At 49.5% G+C, this 26,494-nt stretch overlaps 2 protein-coding genes across 3 annotated transcripts in view; one reads left to right on the forward strand and one right to left on the reverse strand.

Moving 5' to 3' along the window:
• Window positions 1-26,494, forward strand: part of afap1l2 (actin filament associated protein 1-like 2) — a 138,475-nt gene that overhangs the window by 59,050 nt on the left and 52,931 nt on the right. The window contains exons 3-4 of one of the 2 annotated variants that reach the window (XM_056297008.1): window positions 3,980-4,045; window positions 16,822-16,913. In XM_056297008.1, coding sequence (XP_056152983.1) covers window positions 3,980-4,045; window positions 16,822-16,913 — 158 coding nt within the window. Of the gene's footprint in view, window positions 1-3,979; window positions 4,046-16,821; window positions 16,914-24,638; window positions 24,751-26,494 lie in introns of those variants that run through there. The other variant, XM_056297009.1, reaches the window with a different exon arrangement.
• LOC130127837 (kelch repeat and BTB domain-containing protein 13) lies at window positions 18,573-20,060 on the reverse strand. Its single transcript, XM_056297557.1, has one exon. It carries the CDS (start codon window positions 20,058-20,060, stop codon window positions 18,573-18,575), a length of 1,488 nt encoding a protein of 495 aa, XP_056153532.1.

The following is a 26,494-nucleotide window of genomic DNA, read 5'->3' on the forward strand; positions in this document are numbered from 1 at the left end:
TAATAAAGGGCTGTTTGTTTGAATGCACTTTTAACTGGTGCTGGGAGAAACACTGCCTTTGAGGGGATATTAAACGTTTCTCTTGTAAGAGGTGTGGCCCCGGCAGTGAAACACCACAACTTACACATTGCTGTGTTGAATTCTGTTTAGACCAAGGTGTGGAAATTCAAACCAAAAGCTCTGTCATTATCTTAATGACAGCTTATCCAGTAACTGGAACCATGTGGGAACCACAAACCTGGATGGAGCAGGAGGAGGAGGTAGTGAACGTGTCCTCTCTAGCCAGTTCTGTGTTGTTTAAAACCTTTTATCTGGGTAGCCATGGAGCTCTCTGACTAATGTCTGATGAATGCGGGATGTAGTGGGAACAGAACTCAAGGGTGCCTATCTATCTGCACAATGCATCATTTGTTCCTGGGAAGTTTGGTGGAATGAAGGCAGATTTAAGTGGAGTTTTTTTAGCGAGTCCATCCTGGCACAGAAATCCCACGTTACTGAACGATCTCGCACGGTTCAGTCTTGCTCGTGAACGTGGAAAGTGCAGCTTTCCATGTGCAGTTCTCTTGAGCTTCTCCACAGAAGATGGGTTGGAAACTGGTCCACTTAAATATCTGTTACACCTAAAATGTGCTTTACTTCATGACAGTGGTGACAGGTCATGATAGACTATGCAGTGATTCATTGGTTAAATTGTCAATATCATCAGTTATATTGTTTTTTTCAATGAGTGTGAAAATATATCTTGAGCGTAACGTGAAAAGGGTTGTGTAGCGATCATTTGTAGATGTAGGCATACGACCATTGTTTTAGCCGGAGGTAATGCGAGAGAAAAGCAGACCTCTAATAGGTTTTAGGCTTCAAACTCTGTTTCTGGGCATGTTCTCAGTGAAATAAATAATGAATACGTGTTATTCCCAGTACTTCTGGAAGTTATTACATCAAAGAGCCTTCCGCGAGATTCCCAAGCATCTACTTTGTCACAGACAGAGCACACAAGGACACCATTCTGGTTCTCAAGCTTTAGTTCTAGCTAACATTTTTTTATGTTTGTTTTTTTTTGGGTGGGGGGGATTCTCCCCCCCTTTTTTTCTCCCCAGTTGTATCTGCCCAATTACCCCCCCCTCTTCCGAGCCGTCTCACTCGCTGCTCCACCCCCTCTGCCGATCCGGGGAGGCCTGCAGACTACCACATGTCTCCCCCGGTACATGTGGAGTCACCGGCTGCTTCTTTTCACCTGACAGTGAGGAGTTTCACCAGGGGGACGTAGCGCGTGGGAGGATCACGGGGGTTAACTGTCTTGAGCCTCGTCATGATTCTCATTTGAACCTCAGTGGCCTCAGCTGTCGTGGATGGTAGGATTGTTTCAGCTGGTTGGGGTCTGTCCTCGTGTATCTTTTGCTTACTGGGCGTCCATTCAGGGTGCTGAACTGTTTAGTCATCCTTTTGGAGCCTCTCTATCTCAAGTCATGACAGTAGTTCCCTTCTATGTGGCAGTGGGTCTCTTACTGGTCCACAGTTCCCACATTCCCTTCACAGAGCCCCCTCTCCAGGGGTCTGCTGTTATTGTAGCATTCCATCAATTCCAGCTTCCTTGTTTAAGAGTGTCTTGTTCCAGTAGACCGTTTCTCATCAGGTTGCCCTGGTTCCCCAGCACCTGACCTTGTTAACCCGGGCAACGTCTGAGCCGGTATGACTCTATTCATGTTACTCTCACTCGTATCCAGGTAGCTGGCTTGTATAGCATTAGGAGTCTAAGCCACAGACTCTTACTGGATGCTTGTCCCAACCGGGGTTTGAACCCCCAATCTCTGGCATGGAAAGCCAACGTTCTTACCAACCAAGCTATATATATATATATATATATATATATATATATAGAGAGAGAGAGAGAGAGAGAGAGAGAGAGAGAGAGAGAGAGAGAGAGAGAGAGAGAGAGAGAGAGAGAGAGAGAGAGAGAGAGAGAGAGAGAATTAAATCCAGTGTTAGCTTGTATCCCCATGAGAGAAACAACAAACAAGATAAAGGCAAACTGAGGTTAGTATTATAAACGGGGGTAAATGTGGCTAAACAAGGTAAGCATTATGTCATCATCATCAGCGGTCACTCGGGATCGAGTATGACTGTCCTCCTTCTGGGTCCTTCTGGGTCGTCGGGTGGGCGTAGAGGCCGATCCTGGAGCCACAGCTTTTTACGTGGATTGGCTGATGCTCCTGCAGCCACCACACGGTGCTTGGCAGGGGGCAGGGGCGGATCTACAGGGTGGCAACAGGGGTGGCAGCTGCCACCTCTGGGACACAGTCTTGCCACCCCATTTATAAATCAGATAATATGTTTTTAAAGTATATTTTATGTACATGCGTGGTGAAGGTCAATGAGACCCGCACCAAACTCATCTCAAACAGAAGTCGCCGATTTAGAATCCCCCCTCCCCCTCACAGGTGCGGATCTACAGGGTGGCAAAGGGTGGCAGCTGCCACCTCTGGGACACAGTCTTGCCACCCCTTTGCCACCCCAGGAAAAAATCTCTAGATCCACCACTGGCAGGGGGTGGCCAAAATCCAATGGCATGGAGAACCAAGGAGATTGGGGACCACCCTCTGTTGGGTCTTCATCCTCCTCTGCCGTTGTGACCTCGAGACATCTCCCGCCAGTTCCGCCGTTAAGGTCTTTGTTGGCTCGCGCTTCATCTAGAACCTCCCCCTTGATCTATCTGGCTCGGGTGACCCTACCAGGAGCCAAGCTCCAGACGACATAGCAGCTCTTGGGATCATTAGTACATGCAAGCTTCTCCACCATGGCAAGATGGCGAGCCAGGGGAAGTAAGCGTTATGTACATAATAAATCACAGGTTGCTTTATAGCCAACGATTCAGGTTTTGGCCAACTCACGTGTCTGCCCAATTTCGGCAAATACAAGAATTTACCTACATGCAATCAGATACAATAAAACTTTTGCCCAAACTCAAATGTCCGAGGACATGGTTAGATATGGGTCTACAGCTCAATTTGACCTGCTGCCAATACTCTCAAAGGGCTGAAATGTAGCGGATGTGTTGATGTTCCACCACGCTCACGCCGTCTCCCTCTGTCCGAACTGAGCAGCAATCGCGAGACTACCGTGGTAGGATCACATCAGGGGTCCCCAATAGGCGGCCCGCGGGCCACGTCCGGCCCGTGACGGGTTGATTTATGGTCCGCGAGAACTTTTGGAGAAATGCCAGAAGGAAGAGTTTTTTGCATTTCCCTACCACGGGAAATGCATTTCCCTACCAAAAAAAATAATTTCTTAGTAAAAGTAAGACTAGTAATATATCGAAAAATAGATGAAAAATCTCTGCTTAAATTATAATACCTGCAACGTATCGACCCCAAAACAAACTAACGAACGACATGCTGCTGGAGGTTGAGTGGCCCGTGGTTTTAAAAGTGGCCCTAAAAGTGGCCCGCTATGAAAAGTAATTGGGGACCCCTGGGCTACATCATCGGCGAGACGGAGGTCTCGTATTAAAGAGACAGTGCATATTGAGCCCAACTCTACAAACGTCTTGTTCTCAACTACTGACGGCAGAGCGTCTGTCAGTGCAGGTTTTGAGAAGCCATGAAGGCTGCTTGGCTAGGCGACTTCTTTTGTAGCTTGCAAAATGTGAGAACAGTTGACTATTGCGTTTGTATATTAATTGTGGCCACATTTTTTGAAGATAAGAAGAAATGTCACATAACAGGAGTAACTGGAAAAGTCAGATTTCCCGACACCTCTACATTTTAAAGGCAATAGCAGAACCTGCAGCAGCAACATTGCAAGTGTTGTGCACGTGAGAATTACAGATGCCACCCTTGCTTGTGATGGTGACTATCCTGATGTGCCTTGTCCAGTTACAGTTTGCAAGTTTATTAGCAGTCGATGCCGTTAAATAAAAAACTGTCGAATTTATCTTGGCTGATGATTGCACAAACCTTTCTTTTTCTCTCTGTCCATTCAGGGGGAGACGAGGAGTACATCTACATGAACAAAGTCCTTGTAACTGGAAAGGAAGACGAGAGCAAAGGTGATCATAACAAACAAGTCCTTCTTTATCTAACACAAGGAGACTGAGAGGTTTGAGTAACTCCACAGTACAGTAATATTGCTGTTAATGACAATGGGGGAGACATATACTGTCCTCCTTATCCACAGCACCACCAAATTTACATGAAATGGCTTTTTTGTCTGTGGGTGGCGCAGTGGTTAGCGCGGTCGCCTCACAGCAAGAAGGTCCTGGGTTCGAGGCCCGGGGTAGTCCAACCTTGGAGGTCGTCCCGGGTCGTCCTCTGTGTGGAGTTTGCATGTTCTCCCCGTGTCTGTGTGGGTTTCCTCCCACAGTCCAAAGACATGTAGGTCAGGTGGATCAGCTGTACTAAAGTACCCCTAGGTGTGTGTGTGTGGGCCCTGTGATGGCCTGGCGGTGTCTCCCCACCTGCTGCCCAATGGCTGCTGGGATAGGCTCCGGCATCCCCGTGACCCTGAGTAGGACAAGCGGTTCGGATAATGGATGGATGAGTGGCTTTCTTTGTTTTTCAAAGTTCTCAGGGTATACTTTCTTATTCACTAGACCAGGGGTGGGTAGTCTTATCCAGTTGCACACCTGTGTCTCCTAATCAAGTTCTTCAGCAAAGAGTCTTCTGGTTGACTCGCGGGATCAGGTGTGTAACTGCTTGGTTGGAACAAAAACCTGCAGCCACACCGGCCCTTTCTGGATGAGACTGCCCAGCCCTGCACTAGAGCCTCCTATCACCTCTTTCAGTCAGTATGCAATTGCAGGCATACCCTTTTATGAGCGTTACGAACATACAGAACAGTGACAGAAAAACAAAAGCCACAAACACAAATGTCCTACTGTAGTACTCTTAAATCCACATTTCCAAATTCTACAAAAAGTTGCATCCTCCAGATTGTCATTATTGTCGGGCGGTATGATGGCACGGTGGTCAGCGCTGCCGCCTCACAGCAAGAAGGTCCTGGGTTCGAACCCCGGGGTTGTCCGAGCTTGGGGGTCGTCCCAGGTCGTCTTCTGTGCGGAGTTCTCATGTTCACCCCGTGTCTGCGGTGGGTTGTCGCCGGGTGCTCCGGTTTCCCCCATCATCAAGAAGACATGCACGTTACGGTTAGTACTCCTGTCTCTGCCCCTGAGCAAGGCATGGCAAGACGAGCTGGAGCTGGTCCCCGGATGCTGCACGGTGGCTGCCCACTGCTGCTAGCTACACGGCTAGGAGGGGTTAAATGCAGAGACGGATTTCCCCACAGGGATTGATGAAGTATCTCCAAGAAAAATACAATTGAAATATATATATATATATATATATATATATATATATATATAGTTTAACTTCCTGATGTCTAATGTGATACTGGTATTTGTGTTTGACAACTCCAAATCCAGAGGTCCATTTGATATGAATCAGAGTCACCAGTGCTGGTTATCGACCTCATCAACTGCAGAAATGAACACGGTTGCTCGAACCTGAGTTTTACTGACTGATCCTGCCCTATCTGCTGGTAAAGCACTGCCCTATCTGCTGGTAAAGCACTGCCCTATCTGCTGGTAAAGCACTGCCCTACCTGCTGGTAAAGCACTGCCCTACCTGCTGGTAAAGCCCTGCCCTATCTGCTGGTAAAGCACTGCCCTATCTGCTGGTAAAGCCCTGCCCTATCTGCTGGTAAAGCCCTGCCCTACCTGCTGGTAAAGCCCTGCCCTATCTGCTGGTAAAGCACTGCCCTACCTGCTGGTAAAGCCCTGCCCTACCTGCTGGTAAAGCCCTGCCCTATCTGCTGGTAAAGCACTGCCCTACCTGCTGGTAAAGCCCTGCCCTACCTGCTGGTAAAGCCCTGCCCTATCTGCTGGTAAAGCCCTGCCCTACCTGCTGGTAAAGCCCTGCCCTACCTGCTGGTAAAGCCCTGCCCTACCTGCTGGTAAAGCCCTGCCCTACCTGCTGGTAAAGCCCTGCCCTACCTGCTGGTAAAGCACTGCCCTATCTGCTGGTAAAGCCCTGCCCTATCTGCTGGTAAAGCCCTGCCCTATCTGCTGGTAAAGCCCTGCCCTGTCTGCTGGTAAAGCCCTGCCCTGTCTGCTGGTAAAGCACTGCCCTACCTGCTGGTAAAGCACTGCCCTACCTGCTGGTAAAGCCCTGCCCTACCTGCTGGTAAAGCCCTGCCCTATCTGCTGGTAAAGCCCTGCCCTATCTGCTGGTAAAGCCCTGCCCTACCTGCTGGTAAAGCCCTGCCCTATCTGCTGGTAAAGCACTGCCCTACCTGCTGGTAAAGCCCTGCCCTACCTGCTGGTAAAGCACTGCCCTATCTGCTGGTAAAGCCCTGCCCTACCTGCTGGTAAAGCCCTGCCCTATCTGCTGGTAAAGCACTGCCCTACCTGCTGGTAAAGCCCTGCCCTACCTGCTGGTAAAGCACTGCCCTACCTGCTGGTAAAGCCCTGCCCTATCTGCTGGTAAAGCCCTGCCCTACCTGCTGGTAAAGCACTGCCCTACCTGCTGGTAAAGCCCTGCCCTACCTGCTGGTAAAGCACTGCCCTACCTGCTGGTAAAGCCCTGCCCTATCTGCTGGTAAAGCCCTGCCCTACCTGCTGGTAAAGCCCTGCCCTATCTGCTGGTAAAGCCCTGCCCTACCTGCTGGTAAAGCACTGCCCTACCTGCTGGTAAAGCACTGCCCTACCTGCTGGTAAAGCACTGCCCTATCTGCTGGTAAAGCACTGCCCTATCTGCTGGTAAAGCCCTGCCCTACCTGCTGGTAAAGCCCTGCCCTATCTGCTGGTAAAGCCCTGCCCTGTCTGCTGGTAAAGCCCTGCCCTGTCTGCTGGTAAAGCACTGCCCTACCTGCTGGTAAAGCACTGCCCTACCTGCTGGTAAAGCACTGCCCTACCTGCTGGTAAAGCCCTGCCCTACCTGCTGGTAAAGCCCTGCCCTATCTGCTGGTAAAGCCCTGCCCTATCTGCTGGTAAAGCCCTGCCCTACCTGCTGGTAAAGCCCTGCCCTATCTGCTGGTAAAGCCCTGCCCTATCTGCTGGTAAAGCCCTGCCCTATCTGCTGGTAAAGCCCTGCCCTATCTGCTGGTAAAGCACTGCCCTACCTGCTGGTAAAGCACTGCCCTACCTGCTGGTAAAGCCCTGCCCTACCTGCTGGTAAAGCCCTGCCCTATCTGCTGGTAAAGCCCTGCCCTATCTGCTGGTAAAGCCCTGCCCTATCTGCTGGTAAAGCCCTGCCCTATCTGCTGGTAAAGCCCTGCCCTACCTGCTGGTAAAGCCCTGCCCTATCTGCTGGTAAAGCCCTGCCCTACCTGCTGGTAAAGCCCTGCCCTACCTGCTGGTAAAGCACTGCCCTACCTGCTGGTAAAGCCCTGCCCTACCTGCTGGTAAAGCCCTGCCCTACCTGCTGGTAAAGCCCTGTCTGCTGGTAAAGCCCTGCCCTATCTGCTGGTAAAGCCCTGCCCTACCTGCTGGTAAAGCCCTGCCCTATCTGCTGGTAAAGCCCTGCCCTATCTGCTGGTAAAGCCCTGCCCTACCTGCTGGTAAAGCCCTGCCCTACCTGCTGGTAAAGCCCTGTCTGCTGGTAAAGCCCTGCCCTACCTGCTGGTAAAGCCCTGTCCTATCTGCTGGTAAAGCCCTGCCCTATCTGCTGGTAAAGCCCTGCCCTATCTGCTGGTAAAGCCCTGCCCTACCTGCTGGTAAAGCCCTGTCTGCTGGTAAAGCCCTGCCCTACCTGCTGGTAATGCCCTGCCCTATCTGCTGGTAAAGCCCTGTCTGCTGGTAAAGCCCTGCCCTATCTGCTGGTAAAGCCCTGCCCTATCTGCTGGTAAAGCCCTGCCCTATCTGCTGGTAAAGCCCTGCCCTATCTGCTGGTAAAGCCCTGTCTGCTGGTAAAGCCCTGCCCTACCTGCTGGTAAAGCCCTGCACTATCTGCTGGTAATGCCCTGCCCTACCTGCTGGTAAAGCCCTGCCCTACCTGCTGGTAAAGCCCTGCCCTATCTGCTGGTAAAGCCCTGCCCTATCTGCTGGTAATGCCCTGCCCTACCTGCTGGTAAAGCCCTGCCTGCTGGTAAAGCCCTGCCCTACCTGCTGGTAAAGCCCTGCCCTACCTGCTGGTAAAGCCCTGCCTGCTGGTAAAGCCCTGCCCTACCTGCTGGTAAAGCACTGCCCTACCTGCTGGTAAAGCCCTGCCCTACCTGCTGGTAAAGCCCTGCCCTATCTGCTGGTAATGCCCTGCCCTACCTGCTGGTAAAGCACTGCCCTACCTGCTTATTAGAAACAGGATCCTGGCCTCGTCTTCAATCTCGCCACTGCCCCTACTTTCTACGGTGAAAATGTAAAACACTGTGAACCCCAACATGTTTTCTAGGTGTCCAGAAAGTAACCGGTCCAGGTGGGGGACTACTGTAATTTTGGGATTTTTCCTCCTTTTTCACCCCAAGTGTACCCGGCCAATTACCCCACTCTTGCGAGCCATCCCGGTCGCTGCTGATCCGGGGAGGGCTGCAGACCACCACATGTCTCCTCCTTTTCACCTGACAGTGAGGAGTTTCGCCAGGGGGACGTAGCGCGTGGGAGGATCACGCTATTTCCCCCTGCCCCCCAAACAGGCGCCCTGACCGAACAGAGGAGGCGCTAGTGCAGCGACCAGGACATATACCCACATCCGGCTTCCCAGCCGCAGATACGGCCAATTGAATCCCCGTGTCCCCGGAGGTAACACGGGGATTCGAACCGGCGATCCCCGTGTTGGTAGGCAATGAAACAGACCGCTACGCTACCCGAACACCCGTGTTCGTTCGTCCATCCATCCATCCATCCATCCATCCATCCATCCATCCATCCATTCATCCATCCATCCATCCATCCTCCCAACCGCTTATCCTGCTCTCAGGGAGGCGGGGATGCTGGAGCCTATCCCAGCAGTCACTGGGCGGCAGGTGGGGAGACGCTGTGGACAATCACAGGGCCCCCCCACACCCACACCCACATCCACACCCGTTCACACCTAGGGACAATTTAGTACGGCCGAGTCACCTGACCTACATGTCTTTGGACTGTGGGAGGAAACCCACACAGACACGGGGTGAACATGCAAACTCCACACAGAGGATGACCCGGAACGACCCACCAAGGTTGGACTACCCCAGGGCTCGAACCCAGGACCTTCTTGCTGTGAGGCGACCGCGCTAACCACTGCACCACTGTGCCGCCCCACTTGTGTTCATTATTTAGATGTTGGTGGATTCTGTATAGAAGTAAATACACCGGCAATAAAACGTATGAACAAGGACATTAGTATATATATATATATATATATATATATATATATATATATATATAGAGAGAGAGAGAGAGAGAGAGAGAGAGAGAGAGAGAGAGAGAGAGAGAGAGAGCTTCAAGATTGCATCTTTAAGCAAAAGAATCCATGTATTTAATGCCATATGTCATAGAGTATGTAAAGTAAGTGTTCTGTCTGGCCTTCTGGCATTGTGGTGTTGGGGAATGTGCAGTCATCGGTGCACGAAGGTCAGGAGTTCCCTCTGCAGGGGTGGCCGGTCCACTCGTCACCACCAATATCTGCATCATTTTAATGTCCTCGTGTTTTCTGAGCAAAACCCTTTTTCAGCGAAGTAATTAATAACCGCTGCAATTAAATAGGCGCATGCGAGTCAGACATTTGCCTTCGCACGGTGTGAGAAAGCAGTGCGGCGAGCGCTGAGGCCGCTTCAGACGCGGTCTTAAGTGCAGTAGCAAAGCAAACACTCTGTGGGAAGTCTTTCCCCTGCGAAAAAACACGTCATGTCAAACAACAGTCTAGACCACTGCTTAGTCCATCTGGACATGTAGCGTGAGCCATCCGAGCCAGAACGCCGTGCGGCCTGCCGGTGGAAACCGCCGCCGGCGTTGTCAGGTCGTCCAAGCTGAGAGGAGGGAACACACACACACACACATGTACACGGGTACCACGCACAACGAGCCGACGCGGCGCAAACCGAAGATGACACGCAAGCCGAGGATGATGTGGGTCATAGTTGTCAAGAGCACATGTTCGGAAAGTGGGCCAGAGCAGCGAGGCCGCCCCCCCTAACCCCCTACCCCCCCCTCCCTCCCCTCCATTTCCTGCCTGCCTCTCGGTAGCTCCTCACCATCTGAGACCAACCTGTTTGGTTTGGACGCCGATGAAGAATGAGGTTTCGCTGCACACTAGGCTCGACACACATACGCCACATGCTCGGCGAAGGCTCTTCTTTCTTTTTCTTTTTGTTTTTTACATCTTCTTTCACGGTCAGCGCAGGAAAGCTGGGGCTATTTCTACGTCTTGGTGATCATGCGTGAGCATGGTCCATTTTTTTCCCCTGACTTTAAGTTTTGATGAAGTTTTCAAACAGATAGAAGCAGAACAGTGCAACAACATCTCTTGCACTCTCAACATGTATGTTGGCCTGGGACAGTTTCCGTCCACGCTTCCTGTTCTGGGGTTCGTTAACACTGGGCCAGTTTCTGCAAGGAAAACCTGAGTCAAGTAGAGATCCTCTCTCGTCCCAACATCGTCGGTGTTACCCGGATGCCCCACAGGGCAGGGATTTGGCATTTCAAATCCCCAAATATTGTTGCCACCTATGTTTACATTCTGCCAGCATCCCCTTTACCTTTGTGCGTTCCCCAAGAGTACGGTGCGTGGTCGGCCTCCAACGCTGCCGCTCTGCAGCCAGTTGCTGCTTTTCATTTTGGCTGTTACGACAGCACATTTTTGAGGTTGCGGTTATTAGGACAACTGGAATACCTCTGATGTGACCATAGCCGCTGTGCAGAGTGAACAGTAACAGCACTACGTTGTTTGAATTAACTTCAGTGTATTTTTTCCTCTTCGGGTTTGAAGCTTCTGCAGGGCAGCATTGCACGACATGCTTTTTCTCGCGCTGCACATTTTACCAGCAGTGCTTTCCAAATTACGGGCCGTTCGTGTTTCAGAGATAACTTGATGATATACAAGTGAAACAGCCGTAATTGAACTACGATGCGGGGTAATTACTGAGTAGAGCAAAAACATGGACTTTTCTACAGCTCTAGTTTGCTTCCTTGTCATTACAATGTGGCGTTTGTTAGATGTAATTTGCATCAAACACTATGGGAAGAATTCACAAATCACATTGTACCAAACACAAGTGTTTTGAATCCTTTGTGTCACAGGGATACATAGTCATTATCTGTTAAATATGAATGTTGAGGGCGTCTGAGTAGCGTAGCAGTCTATTCTGTTGCCTACCAACTTGGGGATCGCCGGTTCGAGTCCCCGTGTTGCCTCCGGCTTGGTCGGGCGTCCCTACAGACACAATTGGCCTTGTCTGCGGGTGGGGCGCCGGGTGTGGGTAGGTGTCCTGGTTGCTGCACTAGGGCCTCCTCTGGTCGGTCGGGGCGCCTGGTCAAGGAGAGAGGGGGAACTGGGGGAGATAGCGGGGTCCTCCTGGTGAAACTCCTCACTGTCAGGTGAAAAGAAGCTGCTGGTGACTCCACATGTATCGGAGGAGGCGTGTGGTAGGTGTGCGGCCTTCCCCGGATCGGCAGAGGCGGTGGAGCAGTGACAGGGCAGTTAATCAGTGCAATGCAACTGATCAAGAAATGACTAATTACCTGTACCCATTACAATTTGGCTTCAGGCCAAAAATGTTCCCCAGAGTGCAATTTGCCCTTTTGGAAAAACAAATCAAATTATAGATAGACAAAGGGAACTTGGTGGGGGCAGTCCTCCGGGACCTTAAAAAGGGCATTCTATACCATAAATCATAGCATTCCCGATCTCCAAACTTCCCAAGTAGTTGGTCGGAGAAACCCCTGTCATGGTTTGAATCATATCTCCTGGGCCGTGAACAATGTGTCAGTTCAGTTCAATTCAATTCAGTTTGTCATTAAAAACAACGTGCAGGCACATGTTAAAAATGAAATGAAGGCTGTGGCTTCACCAATCAGTGCAAGACAGACACAGACAAACACAGCAAACACAATGTAAGATATACACACATGAAGACCAAAAGCTAAAATAAGTTAAAAAAGAGCTGGAGTACAAGATATTTAAACATATCTACAGACATTCAGTGGGTAGCCAGGTTCAGGTGGGCAACAGCTTGTGGAAAGAAGCTGTGTTTGAGCCTGGTAGTGTGGGCTCTGAGGCTCCTGTAGCGCCTCCCAGAGCGCAGGGGGGAGAACAGTCCATGGTTGGGGTGGGTGGGATCTCTGCTGATGCTCAGACCCCTTCGAAGGCAGCGTTTGTGATAAATGTCTTTTAAGGCTGGGAGCTGGGTACCGGTGATACGCTGGGCCGCCTTGACGACCCGCTGCAGAGCTTTCTGGTCTACTGAGGTGCAGCTGTTGTACCACACTGAGATGCAGATGGTCAGGATGCTCTCTGTGGTGCAGTGGTAGAAGTTGGTGAGAATTTTGGGGGGTAGACGGGCGCTCCTCAGCCTCCTCAGGAAATGCAGGTGTTGTTGGGCCTTTTTCACAAGGGCCTGGGTGTTTAATGTCCACGAAAGGTCCTCGCTGATGTGGACTCCAAGGAATTTAAAGCTGGAAACACGCTCCACTTCCACCCCATTGATGTTTATGGGGGAGTGGCTGCAGCTTCTAGACCGCCTGAAGTCCACAATCAGCTCCTTCGTCTTCTGCACATTAAGGACAAGACTGTTGGTAGTACACCATGATGTGAGGTGCTCAATCTCGTCTCTGTAGGCCATCTCGTCATTGTTGGTGATACGGCCAATGACTGTGGTGTCATCTGCAAACTTAACTATAACATTTGAGGGGTGAGTTGGCAGGCAGTCGTGGGTAAAGAGGGAGAAAAGGAGGGGGCTGAGAACACAGCCTTGAGGGGCACCTGTGCTGAGGGTCAGGGTGGAGGAGGTGTGGTCACCTAACCTAACAGAGTGAGGTCTGTTGGTCAGGAAGTCCAGGATCCAGTTACAGAGGGAGGGGTTGAGGCCAAGGGAGAGGAGTTTGGTGGTTAGCTTGGCGGGGATGATAGTGTTGAAGCCAGAGCTATAATCTATAAACAGCATCCGGATGTATGTGTTGTATGTAATGTTTTTGATGTGAGCCAGAACCAGTCTCTCGAAGCACTTCATGGCAATGCGGGTGAGTGCTATGGGTCGGTAGTCAGTCAGACATGTGGATGTTGGTTTCTTTGGGACAGGAATAATAGAGGTGGTCTTAAAGCATGCTGGGACTATGGATTGGGACAGTGAGAGGTTAAATACAGGTGTGTAGACCTCAGCCAGCTGGTCCGGCAGCCTTCCATGTGTTCACTCTGTGCAGTGATTATCTGACCTCTGTGACTGATAGAGTGAGCACCTGGTTTTCTGGGTGGCTGGGGATTATTGAGGCCAGGTCAGTATTGTCCTTGTTGAAGCGGGTATAGAAATGATTTAGCTTGTCTGGCGGGGAGGCATCATGGGCAGTGGGACCACTATTGGAGCTTTTGTAGTCGTCGTTAACAATAAAAAACAAAACCTTTTTTTTCGAGAGTAAGACAGGAATTACACAGGGATCGGTCCTAAGACCGATGCTCTTTAGTCTACATATATACGACCTTCCTGAATCATGTCAAGGGGCTGGTCTTCAGATGTACACGGATGACAGTCATATAAGCTTATGGAAAAAACAGCTATTGCAGTGGCAGACCATTTGGCTCGGGAAGAGGGGTAATTGGCCAAGTACAATTGGGGAGAAAAAAAATTAACACTCATCATAGTTCAATTACAACTATTTCAATCATAAGTTGCTCAGTTATTTCTGCGTAATAAATTGTAATTTGCAGGGTTACTTATTTCACGTGGTTTTTAGCCTTTGCCTGCCTTTTTAGCTACTGCTATCATGATGAGCCTTGCTGCAGGGTGGTTTTACACTGCTGCTGCTATGTAACCCAGATGTGTCAGTCCGTGAAGAGGAAGTAAGAGGAATGTCTGAGGACAGAGGAAGTAGACACTTGTGGCATGGCCCTGTAGCCTAGAGACTAGTACACACACACACACACACACACACACACACACACACACACACACACCAAGAGCTGCAGCATTGCATCACCCCTGTCTGCACGTCTTCCTCGGCATCTTCTTTATTTACCGTTTTGGCAAAATGTGGCCGTTGCCATTCATTTTTGTCCTATTTGGGTTGTGGTTAGTTAGGTTGAGATCAGTACTGCCAAAGGTCAGAGGTGCTTAACACAAACCATTACCACTGACATTCGATATGTAACCAGTAGGGGTGTAAGAAAATATCGATACACTGGAGTATCACATTATCTTTTGTGATACTGCATCGATTCCCAAAAACGTTATAATGATTTTTAATTGTTTACATGTAAAGGTAAACATTTCGTGTTGTGTGTAACCCCATGACCGCTAGATAACAGTGTTGTAATCTGTCTTCAGCCATTTGACTCTTCCACTCCAACCCAACAACTTGAACTGAGACAGGAAGTAGCATAAGCACAAAGAACACCGGCCTATGACATCACAATATATCGCCTTTCTTACAGTATCACAATGTATCACCTTTCTTACAGTATCACAATGTATCACCTTTCTTACAGTATCACAATGTATCACCTTTCTTACAGTATCACAATGTAACACCTTTCTTACAGTATCACAATGTATCCCCTTTCTTACAGTATCACAATGTATCACCTTTCTTACAGTATCACAATGTAACACCTTTCTTACAGTATCACAATATATCACCTTTCTTACAGTATCACAATGTATCACCTTTCTGACAGTATCACAATATATCACCTTTCTAACAGTATCACAGTATATCACCTTGCTTACAGTATCACAATATATCACCTTTCTTACAGTATCACAATATATCACCTTTCTTACAGTATCACAATATATCACCTTTCTTACAGTATCACAATATATCACCTGTCTTACAGTATCACAATATATCACCTGTCTTACAGTATCACAATATATCACCTGTCTTACAGTATCACAATGTATCACCTTTCTTACAGTATCACAATATATCACCTTTCTTACAGTATCACAATATATCACCTGTCTTACAGTATCACAATATATCACCTGTCTTACAGTATCACAATATATCACCTGTCTTACAGTATCACAATATATCACCTTTCTTACAGTATCACAATATATCACCTGTCTTACAGTATCACAATATATCACCTGTCTTACAGTATCACAATATATCACCTGTCTTACAGTATCACAATATATCACCTTTCTTACAGTATCACAATGTATCACCTTTCTTACAGTATCACAATGTAACACCTTTCTTACAGTATTGCAGTATATCACCTTCTTACAGTATCACAATGTAACACCTTTCTTACAGTATCACAATGTATCACCTGTCTTACAGTATCACAATGTAACACCTTTCTTACAGTATCACAATATATCACCTTTCTTACAATATCACAATATATCACCTGTCTTACAGTATCACAATGTAACACCTTTCTTACAGTATCACAATGTAACACCTTTCTTACAGTATCGCAATATATCACCTTTCTTACAGTATCACAATATATCACCTGTCTTACAGTATCACAATGTAACACCTTTCTTACAGTATCACGATGTAACACCTTTCTTACAGTATCACAATGTAACACCTTTCTTACAGTATCACAATGTATCACCTTTCTTACAGTATCACAATGTAACACCTTTCTTACAGTATCACAATGTAACACCTTTCTTACAGTATCACAATGTAACACCTTTCTTACAGTATCACAATATATCACCTTTCTTACAGTATCACAATGTAACACCTTTCTTACAGTATCACAATGTAACACCTTTCTTACAATATCACAATGTAACACCTTTCTTACAGTATCACAATGTAACACCTTTCTCACAGTATCACAATGTAACACCTTTCTCACAGTATCACAATGTATCACCTTTCTTACAGTATCACAATGTAACACCTTTCTTACAGTATCACAATGTATCCCCTTTCTTACAGTATCACAATATATCACCTTTCTTACAGTATCACAATGTAACACCTTTCTTACAGTATCACAATGTATCACCTTTCTTACAGTATCACAATGTATCACCTTGCTTACAGTATCACAATGTATCACCTTTCTTACAGTATCACAATATATCACCTTGCTTACAGTATCACAATGTATCACCTTTCTTACAGTATCACAATATATCACCTTTCTTACAGTATCACAATGTATCACCTTGCTTACAGTATCACAATGTATCACCTTTCTTACAGTATCACAATGTATCACCTTTCTTACAGTATCACAATGTATCCCCTGTCTTACAGTATCACAATGTATCACCTTTCTTACAGTATCACAATGTATCACCTTTCTTACAGTATCACAATGTATCACCTTTCTTACAGTATCACAATGTATCACCTTTCTTACAGTATCACAATGTATCCCCTGTCTTACAGTATCACAATGTATCACCTTTCTTACAGTATCACAATGTATCCCCTGTCTTACAGTATTGCAGTATATCGAGTCATAACCCCTATATTGTGATAAGTACCATATCACCAGATTCTGGCCAATTCACAGCCCTAGTATGACGTGACATTTCACATGTGACATAGTTGAACTAGTTACGGCAGCTTGTGGCTGAGAATGATTTTCATTGTTTTGGTTTCACCAGTTTATTGATCAACTCAGGTGAAGAATCGTTAAAAAAAATGGTCAAGCCCAATATTGATCATGGACTCAACCAAAGCTCATCCACTGTCATAATTTCTGCATTTGTGCCTAGATGATGCATCAAGCGCCCTGGCCAATGGGAAATCGGGAAAATACGTTCCGGCCCCGCAGAAGAGTCTGCCAGACCTGCCACCCCCGAGGACGGTGAGTAATCACAACCCGGTCTCGCCAATCTGTATACAAATAACACAATATCACACTTCGCGTGGAACGCATGCGCCAAAATGCAATTTTGCGTGCAGACGATACGCCAATCCTTTCCATTAACTTAGGGTCAGGGTCGGGGTTAATAAAATAACTAAAACACCATGATTTAATTACAAAAAATATTGTTTCCCCTGCTTACCTGCTTGTGGATGTCCACGCGTCAGGTGAACTGGGCGAGCTGAGCCTCGCCGGTGACGTCATGACCGTTCAAGGTGACGCTCGGTATTTGGACGCGTCAGCTCTTTACAGAAGCTAACGGAAGGAAGCGGCGCATCATCCGCGTGCAAAACTGGATTTCGGCGCATGCGTAGCACACAATGTGTAATATCGTGGTACTTGTACGCAGATTGGTGGGTCCAGGCTGCTAATCGTCAACTGCACACCTTCATCGTGAAGGACAGCACGTGCAATGCACATTTTGGAGGGGTTTTCCCTTGCATACTCTTAAGTACACCCTAATATTCCCGGTAGCGAGCCCCTTTCCATACTCTCTTCTCCCGCTTCACGCTAGAGCATATTTTATATGCATGTCATGCGAGCCCAGATACATTTCCCACAACCCTTAAAATAGCAGGCCTGAGGCTACTCCAAATGTTTCTGGTAATCTCCCACAGAATATGGTGATTTAATCGCTGCCGGGGCAATAAAACGGGGAAATGAGTTGGGACGAGGATGTGTGAGAGCGCAGTAACGGGTTTTATGTTGACTGGGAGGCTGGTGGCTTCTGCATTAGCCCAGTGTGAGACCAGGAAAGGGGCTTATTGACAGACAGGAGGAGGGGATTAGAACATCTCCTCAGCGCCTTTGAACTCCAGACACACACACCTACACACACACACACACACACCTACACACACACACACACACACACATGAGTATTTGCTCTGATTAGCAACAGCTGCTACAGTAGTTATAGGGTCAGCTACTGTGTGTGTGTGTGTGTGTGTGTGTGTACACATATTTGTGCTTACAGATCATCTCAGTCCTTGAGGAGGTCCTGGAGGTCTGTTTCCTGTGTCAGTAAGCACATCTCAAAAACCAAGGTTTTGGGCCGTCCGGGTGGCGTGGCGGTCTAATCCGTTGCCTACCAACACGGGGATCGCCGGTTCGAATCCCCGTGTTACCTCCGGCTTGGTCGGGCGTCCCTACAGACACAATTGGGGGGACGTCTGTGGGTGGGGAGCCGGATGTAGGTATGTGTCCTGGTTGCTGCCCTAGCGCCTCCTCTGTCGGGCCGCCTGTTGGGGAGGGGGAACTGGGGGGGGAATAGCGTGATCCTCCCACGTGCTACGCCCCCCCTCCCCGGTGAAACTCCTCACTGTCAGGTGAAAAGAAGCAGCCGGCGACTCCACATGTATCGGAGGAGGCGTGTGGTAGTCTGCAGCCCTCCCCGGATTGGTGGAGGGAGTGGAAATGAGACCGGGACGGCTCGGAAGAATGGGGTAATTAGCCAAGTACAACTGGGGAGAAAAAGGTGGGGAACCCCCCCCCCCCCCAAAAAAAATCAGGTTTTTGTCGTTTTATGAGCACATTTTATCTGAACAGCCAACAAGCGGTCACATTGGTTTTTAATGATTGTATGGTGTTGCACAAAACCTAGTGGTCTGTCAGGTAGAGTTTGCTCCCTCTCGTGGTTCCGTCCGAACATCGCGTCCGTGGGCCGTCTTTGGGAAGCCTGAGCAGGCACGTCCACAGCGAGCCGTTCTTTGGGAATCCCTTCATCTGTCTGTGGGGTTTCCACACGTTTCCACCGATGGCGTATACGAGAGTCAGTGTGTGCTTGACTGTAAACACAGAGTCCCCCCTTATCGTAGCCGTGAACAGCGCCCCCTTGCTGTTGACGTAGTGCCCCGGCATGGCGGTCCACTGGCCTGTCGTGATGTTGTAGCTGTCTATGTGGCAGCGTAAGAAGTCGTCGCAAGGTCCGTTGCGCATCACGTACAGGACGTCCCGATGTGCCACCATATAATGGCCGTAGCTTTGTGGCTTGATCATGGTAGTCACCAGCATCCACTCGTCTTTCCGCGGTATGTATTCATAGATGTCCGTGGTGTCTGGCGGCTTCCAGAAGCAAACAAAGATCCGTCGTCTGGCAACTGCACAAGCAGCAGATCCTAAGGGTCTCGGTGCCTGCTGTATAAAGGTCCACTCCCCCGTCTCGGGGTTGTAAACCTCTGCCGTGGAAATGATCCTTTTCTGGAACTCGCCGCCGACCACATAGAGTTTGCCCTCGTGCCCCAGCAAGGTGAAATTTTGTCTCGGTTGCCGAGGGCCTGGTAGAACAGCCCAAGTCCCTGTTTCGGGGTTGTAGCAGAAGCTATTGTCCACTATGTCCTTGCCATAACCGTATAATCCTCCCACGATGTACAGCCGGTTGTCGAGGACGGTCACCCCTGCCATGGACGTGCTACAGACAGTGGGGAGGTCTGTCAGATGCTTCCACTCCCCTGCTTTTTCATCAAGGTAGCAGACCACCCGCAAGGAGTCCTGTAGCAGTTCCATCGAAGGAGAATGAGTGCCCAGGGCAATAAAAGAAGCAGGGGACAGGGATTTGCAGTACTTTAGCAGGTCCTCGGGTATTGTGCTCTCTGCTGCTTCCTTCAGATCATCATAAGCGTCGCAAAGGAAAAGAGCGGCGCGATGAAACAACCGACGGACGCCAAAGATGGAGGCCGCGTGGTACAGCAATAGGCAGTTATCGGAGTCAACGATGTCACAGAGGTGCCGGGCCAAAAGTGCAACCTGGAGGAAAGCGGCACTCTCCACAGCTTCTATGAGTTCATCCGGGTCGGTCAAGACGGGAACCTCCCCCCTGCAGATAGCGAGGGCGGTGAGGAAACCGTTGGCATGCACTCCTCCCTTGAGATGGAGCTCATCCTGCCGGCTCTCTATCATTCCGGAGTGAAAGAGGGCACAGAAGTAGTCGCTACACCTTTCCAGCAATGCCCGCTCCACAGTAAACCAGCTCTCCTCCACCCTCACTCTCAGAGTGCCCGTCTGCTCCTGCTCTCCGTTTCCCACACCCAGACTGTCAGTATGGACACGAGTAGCCTGGTTTAGGGACTCACCTTCAGAGGCCTCCATGCTCACGCAAGCCTTAGTCCTTTCTGTTGCCGCAAAATAACAAAAAAGGTTGTCAAGTGACGCTGCATTGGCAAGTGTAAGTGTGGATTAGTCAGATTTACGCAGGTTAAATAAAGGTTTGTGAGGGTTTCATTCTGTCCAGTCTGCGCAGGCTGAAAATAGAGCTGTGCTATAGATAGCAGCGCTGCCACTTGCAAGGGTCGGGCAGGAAGAGGGAAACTGTTGACATCTGAGTAGTAATGCGGTAGCAGGCAACTGGCGAGTATCATATCGACGAGGCTACCGATTTGCACATGTGGGAACTGAATAATTTCTGATTACATCACGAGTGACTTTAAGTACCCTGAGTGAGAACAGTGTTTGCTGATGCAGCCTCATTAAACGTTCTTCTCTTACGTGGTCACGTTGGCTTCAGTACTGTCTATAATTCAGCCAAAGGTCATTAGCACACAACTGAAAAATAAGCAATGGACCGACTCTAAATGCCAACAGGTTGCATTAAAAAAAAACACACACACACACATTTAGGCACCATGGGGCAGTATATGAGTAAACTAGAGGAGCCCCGCTACAATGTAGCGGTTTGGTTCTCCACCCGTCTAAATCTCCCTCCTCTTCATCCTGCCAGCTAACGGCCTTCCCCCTGCCCCTAACCCCCCCCACTCCAACTCCCTCCCCCCAAATGCTCAGAATCATCTGAAATGCTGAGAAAAGTGGTTTTTAGCCATTTTTAGAAAATGCATATTTTGCATAATTATGCATAATTACTATAATTATTTTAATTTTCTGCTATTTTTCTGGTCCTCTCTGGAACAATACCTACCACCTCCAAAAAAAATGAGGATCATAAGTGCATTTTTGCAAAAATGCATTTATTTTGCATAATGCCAAAACATTTCTAAGTCCCAGAAAGCAATTTTTATATAGGTGAAAAAAATCAAAGATGCCGAGAAAAGTGATTTTTAGTCATTTTTAGAAAAATGCATATTTTGCATATTTATGCATAATTAATTATGCATAACTTTAATTTTCTGCTATTTTTTTATAGGTGCCCCTGATCATCCCCAATAACCTCCAAAAAGAGTCAAGGCCCCAAGTGCTTTAGTTTGGCCGTTTATAGACTCTCACACAGACACACGCCACACACCAGGCACACATTGTGAAAATACAGGAGTAGATAAGCCAAAAGGGCACCGTACGATTTAAACTTTTTAAACCCGCTTTTGCCATGGTGACTGATTTACTGACTGTTGAGGGCGTGTCTGATCAGGATCAGAATCAGGAACACTTTATTTGTCGTTTCATGTCATGCACTTGCACACATGAAATGAAATGAAACATCGTTTCCCCCCAGCCCACAGCAGTGCAACACAAACACAACATATACAAGAACTACAAGAACACACATATCCAAACTAACACACATATCTAAACTAAACAACAACAAAAAATCACTGTCTAGGAGAACGAACGCCAGCCAGGATGACTGTTGGAACTGCTGGTCTGCATGGGCTAGCAGTTAGCTTAGCCTGCCCCGCTTCCGCGTCCTGTCAGACCGCCCTCGGTGTTTCCTCTTCGGGCCGTGGTCCTTGGGCCCACAGGACACAGCAGACCAAGCTCCCTCAGCTGATCCAACGCCAGCTCTCCCAGCCAGACACCTTCGACGCACCTCCCTGCACTCCACACCACGACACTAAAAACACAGTCAAGTATAGGCAAGGCTGCCACCAGACCGCCCTCAGTGTTGTCGGAACTGCTGGTCTGCATGGGCTAGCAGTTAGCTTAGCCTGCCCCGCCCGATTCCGCGTCCTGTCAGACCGCCCTCAGAGTTTCCTCTTTGGGCACAGCTCCAGGCAGGGCCGTGGTCCCTGGGCCCACCGGATGCAGCAGACCAGGCTCTCCCAGCGGATCCAACGCTAGCTCTCCCAGTCCTCAAACAAAGACAAACTTAGACGCAGACGTGGACAAAGACACTGCATGGACAGGACTGCATGAGGCCACAGCACACATGAATTTGTGGCCGCTGCAACACCAGTAATGTGTGAGGCCGCTGCAACACCAGTAATGGGTGAGGCCGCTGCAACACCGGTAATGGGTGAGGCCGCTGCAACACAGGTAATGTGTGAGGCCGCTGCAACACCGGTAATGGGTGAGGCCGCTGCAACACCGGTAATGGGTGAGGCCGCTGCAACACCAGTAATGGGTGAGGCCGCTGCAACACCGGTAATGGGTGAGGCCGCTGCAACACCGGTAATGGGTGAGGCCGCTGCAACACCGGTAATGGGTGAGGCCGCTGCAACACCGGTAATGTGTGAGGCCGCTGCAACACCAGTAATGTGTGAGGCCGCTGCAACACCAGTAATGGGTGAGGCCGCTGCAACACCGGTAATGGGTGAGGTCGCTGCAACACCAGTAATGGGTGAGGCCGCTGCAACACCAGTAATGGGTGAGGCCGCTGCAACACCAGTAATGTGTGAGGCCGCTGCAACACCAGTAATGTGTGAGGCCGCTGCAACACCAGTAAGGGGTGAGGCCGCTGCAACACCAGTAATGGGTGAGGCCGCTGCAACACCAGTAATGGGTGAGGCCGCTGCAACACCAGTAATGGGTGAGGCCGCTGCTTAAGTGAATTTGCGCCGCCATGTATATCGGATATCAGATTGCTCTGTTGGTCTTGTTCCTACGACATCATAATTAATGTTGCTCCAGGACCATCATTGTATATTTCCCATCTTTTTCCCTACGTCGCAAAGGCAACACATCACAACAACGTGGTTGATGATGGTCCTGGACCAGCATTGATTTATGATGTCGTGGGAACAACACCAACACAATGATATCAGATCGTGTGACTTTCGACATCGCGGAAAGTCTGCACTGATGGATCTGGGCAACGTAGTTCAGGTCATCACCATGGTCAGTCGGCACATGTTATCTTGTAGCGTGTGGGGGTTCAAGATTCAAACCTCTCACCTCCTGATCAAAACTTTGACCAGTCGGAACCATAACAGCACTATCAAACATATTTGTTTTTTTACGACTGGTATCTGGACAAGTGTGAGTCATAACCAGTCTGCTTGTCTATGACTGCAGTCTGCAGAAGTTGGCCATTAAAATATCTGATGGCGAGTCTTTTCCCAGTCCATCAGGATTTTAAAAGTCTTCTGATGTGTTCCCTGCTTTCGGCATTCTGTTCCAAGTAGATGCACTGATCTTGAATATGGAGTCCATCCATCCATCATCCGAACCACTTATCCTGCCTGCTCTCAGGGTCGCGGGATGCTGGACCCTATCCCAGCAGTCATTGGGCAGCAGGCGGGGCGACACCCTGGATCAAATCAAATCAAATCAGTTTTATGTGTATAGCCCAATATCACAAATTACAATGTGCCTCAGTGGGCTTAACAGCAACACAACATCCTGTCCTTAGACCCTCTCATCGGATAAGGAAAAACTCCCTAAAAAACCCCTTTAACAGGGAGAAGAAACAGGAAGAACCCTCAGGGAGAGCACCAGAGGAGGGATCTCTCTCCCAAGATGGACAGCGTGCAATGGATGTTGTGTTTACACAATTTACACAATACAACATTGAAAGAGGATAACACAATTATAATGGACATAACATTTATGAAGAACATGATGCACAGGATGCCAAGCAGTGTCAACGTGCCAACGGAGCAGTCCAGGACCCAAGCCACGCGACCAGCATCATCATGTAATAAGAAAAACTTAGGTGAGGAGAGGAAGGGCAGGCAGCATCCGAATGGCGGCCACCATCACCACGGAGACCTGGGAGGAGAACCGACCGCACGTGCACGCAAGAGAGACACACATGACACCATTCAAACACAGAGAAAGAGAAGGGAGAAGACATCATTCAGAGAGAGAGAAAAGACAGGCCGATAGTCCATCACAGGGCCCACACACCCACCCCTAGGGACAATGTAGTACGGCCAATTCACCTGATCACCTGACCTACACGTCTTTGGACTGTGGGAGGAAACCGGAGCACCCAGAGGAAACCCACGCAGACACGGGGAGAACATGCAACCTCCACACAGGGGACGACCCCCAAGGTTGGACTACCCCCGGGGCTCGAACCCAGAACCTGCTTGCTTTGAGGGGACTGTGCTAACCAGTGCGCCACCGTGCCGCCCAAATGAATACTGTAGCGAAGTTTGGGGGGGAATCGCCACAGCCGGGACGCGAACCCGTGTCTCCCGCACCACGGGCGACACGGGTAAAGACACAGTAAAGTACCCGTGGAAGTACAAACCTAATATGGAGCGCCGGGGGGAAATAAAAGTACGCGTATCGGCTTGACAACCAGAGGGGGGAAGTGGAAGTCAGGGGAGGCTGACAGGACTCAGAAGTGAAGACCGTCCGACACAACATAACCTCCCAGTAGCTGGGGAAAAGTGGCTCCCTTCCCTTTACTCCCCCCACCCCCAGTGATCACAAAGCAGCTGTGTTTGCATCAGAGCTCGGACCAGCCGCCTTGAAGTCCTCACCCCCAGGCGGTCCCAGTAATGAACAGTAGGCGCCTTGCGCAACTCCGGCGGCTTCTTATTCTGCGGGATTCCTGACTTCTTATTTATGGTCTTTGTCATTATTTAACATTTCCTCGTGTGTACCAGATGAAGGGCTGGCCGGGCCGAGCCGGGGCACGTGCATGCCCTCGCGTTGGAAGGTACGTGGTACTTTTTTGAGCGCGCACGGCAGTAAAGGGAAACCTGAAACCTGAGTAGTTACCGCGGGAGATAGCGAGGAGCCGGAGAAGAAGAAGAAGGAGACAGCCGGAGAAGCCTCCTGGATCTAGCTTTTTAAAAAGCCAACCCCACTGATTATTTTTATCGCTCGCTTCTCCTCTGCTCCGAGCTCCCAGCAGGCTCTCCGATAACTCCTGCGTGTGCGTGCGTGTGCGTGCGTGTGTGTGTGTGTGTGTGTGCGTGTGTGTGTGATTGTTGTACTGGATTCTTGGCATGGGAATGAGGGATTTTCCATGTTCCTCTGACTCTTTTCGTTTTTTGGGCTCAGTTTCCCACTCTTTGCTCAAAGCCCCCACCACCACACCCCGATTCCTCCTACCCCCTCCTCTCCTTATTTTGTTATTTATGCGCCGACTCGTCGAGCCGCTTCTCTTACCCCGCGTTTCTGTGGCAATGACTTGTTCATGTGTGTGTGTGTGTGTGTGTGTGTGTTAGGTGGGGGGGGCGGCGTTATGGAGTCGGTATACAGCGAAGAGAGGTGGCGGAGGGGAAAATGAGTTAAAAACAAACAAGGCAAACCCTGCTGGACTTGCAGGCGGCGGCTGACCCCGCACCTCTCAGGCCCCGGCTGCAGGACGAGGCAGATGTTGGACGCGAGGAAGAGCGAGAAGGAGAGATCAGATTTAAGAGAAAGGAGGAGGGGGGAGAGAGAGTGAGAGAGACGGGGAGGGGGAGAGAGAACTGGGGAGACGGGGTGGGGTTGGTGGTGGTGGGGGCTGCCCTGGAATGCCGGCTCCTTTGTTTTAATTAATAACAGATGCCTTCTTTCTCAGACCCTGTTCATTACTATGGAGTGATGTTTGCTGTGTGTGTGCGTGTGCGTGCGTGTGCGTGCGTGTGCGCGTGTGTTTTAAGAGCTAGTACGCATGCTTATTTTATAGAGTACACCTAAAAATCATGCTGTGAAGAATCACGCGTTGTGGATGTGGAGCGTTTTCCACGCGGGGCTGTCTGCGTAGACGTAGGGCGTAGACTCCTCACCATCACCCGTGGTAGTCCACAGGTTTTCAGAAGGCACTTGTTTTGTTTCCCCACACCCGCAGCTTCCGGTCTGGGAAGATGGCGGCGCGAATTCACGTTTGCGTCGGCCTCGCCCAGCACCGTCCATGCGGTGTCTTTGTCCACATCTGCGTCTAAGTGTGTCTTGGTTTGATGGCTGGGAGAGCTCGGTCTGTGGGCCCAGGGACCACGGCCCCTGCCTGGTGGCAGCACCGTTTTGTTTCCCCACACCCGTAGCTTCCGGTCTGGGAAGATGGCGGCGCGAATTCACGTTTGCGGCGGCCTCGCCCAGCACCGTCCATGCGGTGTCTTTGTCCACATCTGCGTATAAGTGTGTCTTGGTTTGATGGCTGGGAGAGCTCGGTCTGTGGGCCCAGGGACCACGGCCCCTGCCTGGAGGACGCGCCGAGGGCGGTCTGGCAGGACGCGGAAGCGGGGCAGGCTAAGCTAACTGCTAGCCCATGCAGACCGGCGGTTCCGGTACTCGTTGTGCTCTTGAAGTTCTTGTAGTTTTTGTCTTTGTGTTGCGCTGCTGTGGGCTGGGGAAACAACATTAACGATAACGTGTCCCTGATTCCTGAAGCGCGATTCGGAAGGATTGTGGCAGGAATGAGGAGAAACACAGGAGACCAAGGCCAGTTTGATGTTTATTCCTCAACTCCAAAA

The sequence above is a fragment of the Lampris incognitus genome, chromosome 17 (genome assembly GCF_029633865.1).
Source record: "Lampris incognitus isolate fLamInc1 chromosome 17, fLamInc1.hap2, whole genome shotgun sequence".
Taxonomy (NCBI): domain Eukaryota; kingdom Metazoa; phylum Chordata; class Actinopteri; order Lampriformes; family Lampridae; genus Lampris; species Lampris incognitus.

Excerpts from the sequence above, each read along its gene's own strand:
- LOC130127837 (XM_056297557.1), bottom strand. The coding sequence starts at position 20,060 with ATGGAGGCCTCTGAAGGTGAGTCCCTAAACCAGGCTACTCGTGTCCAT.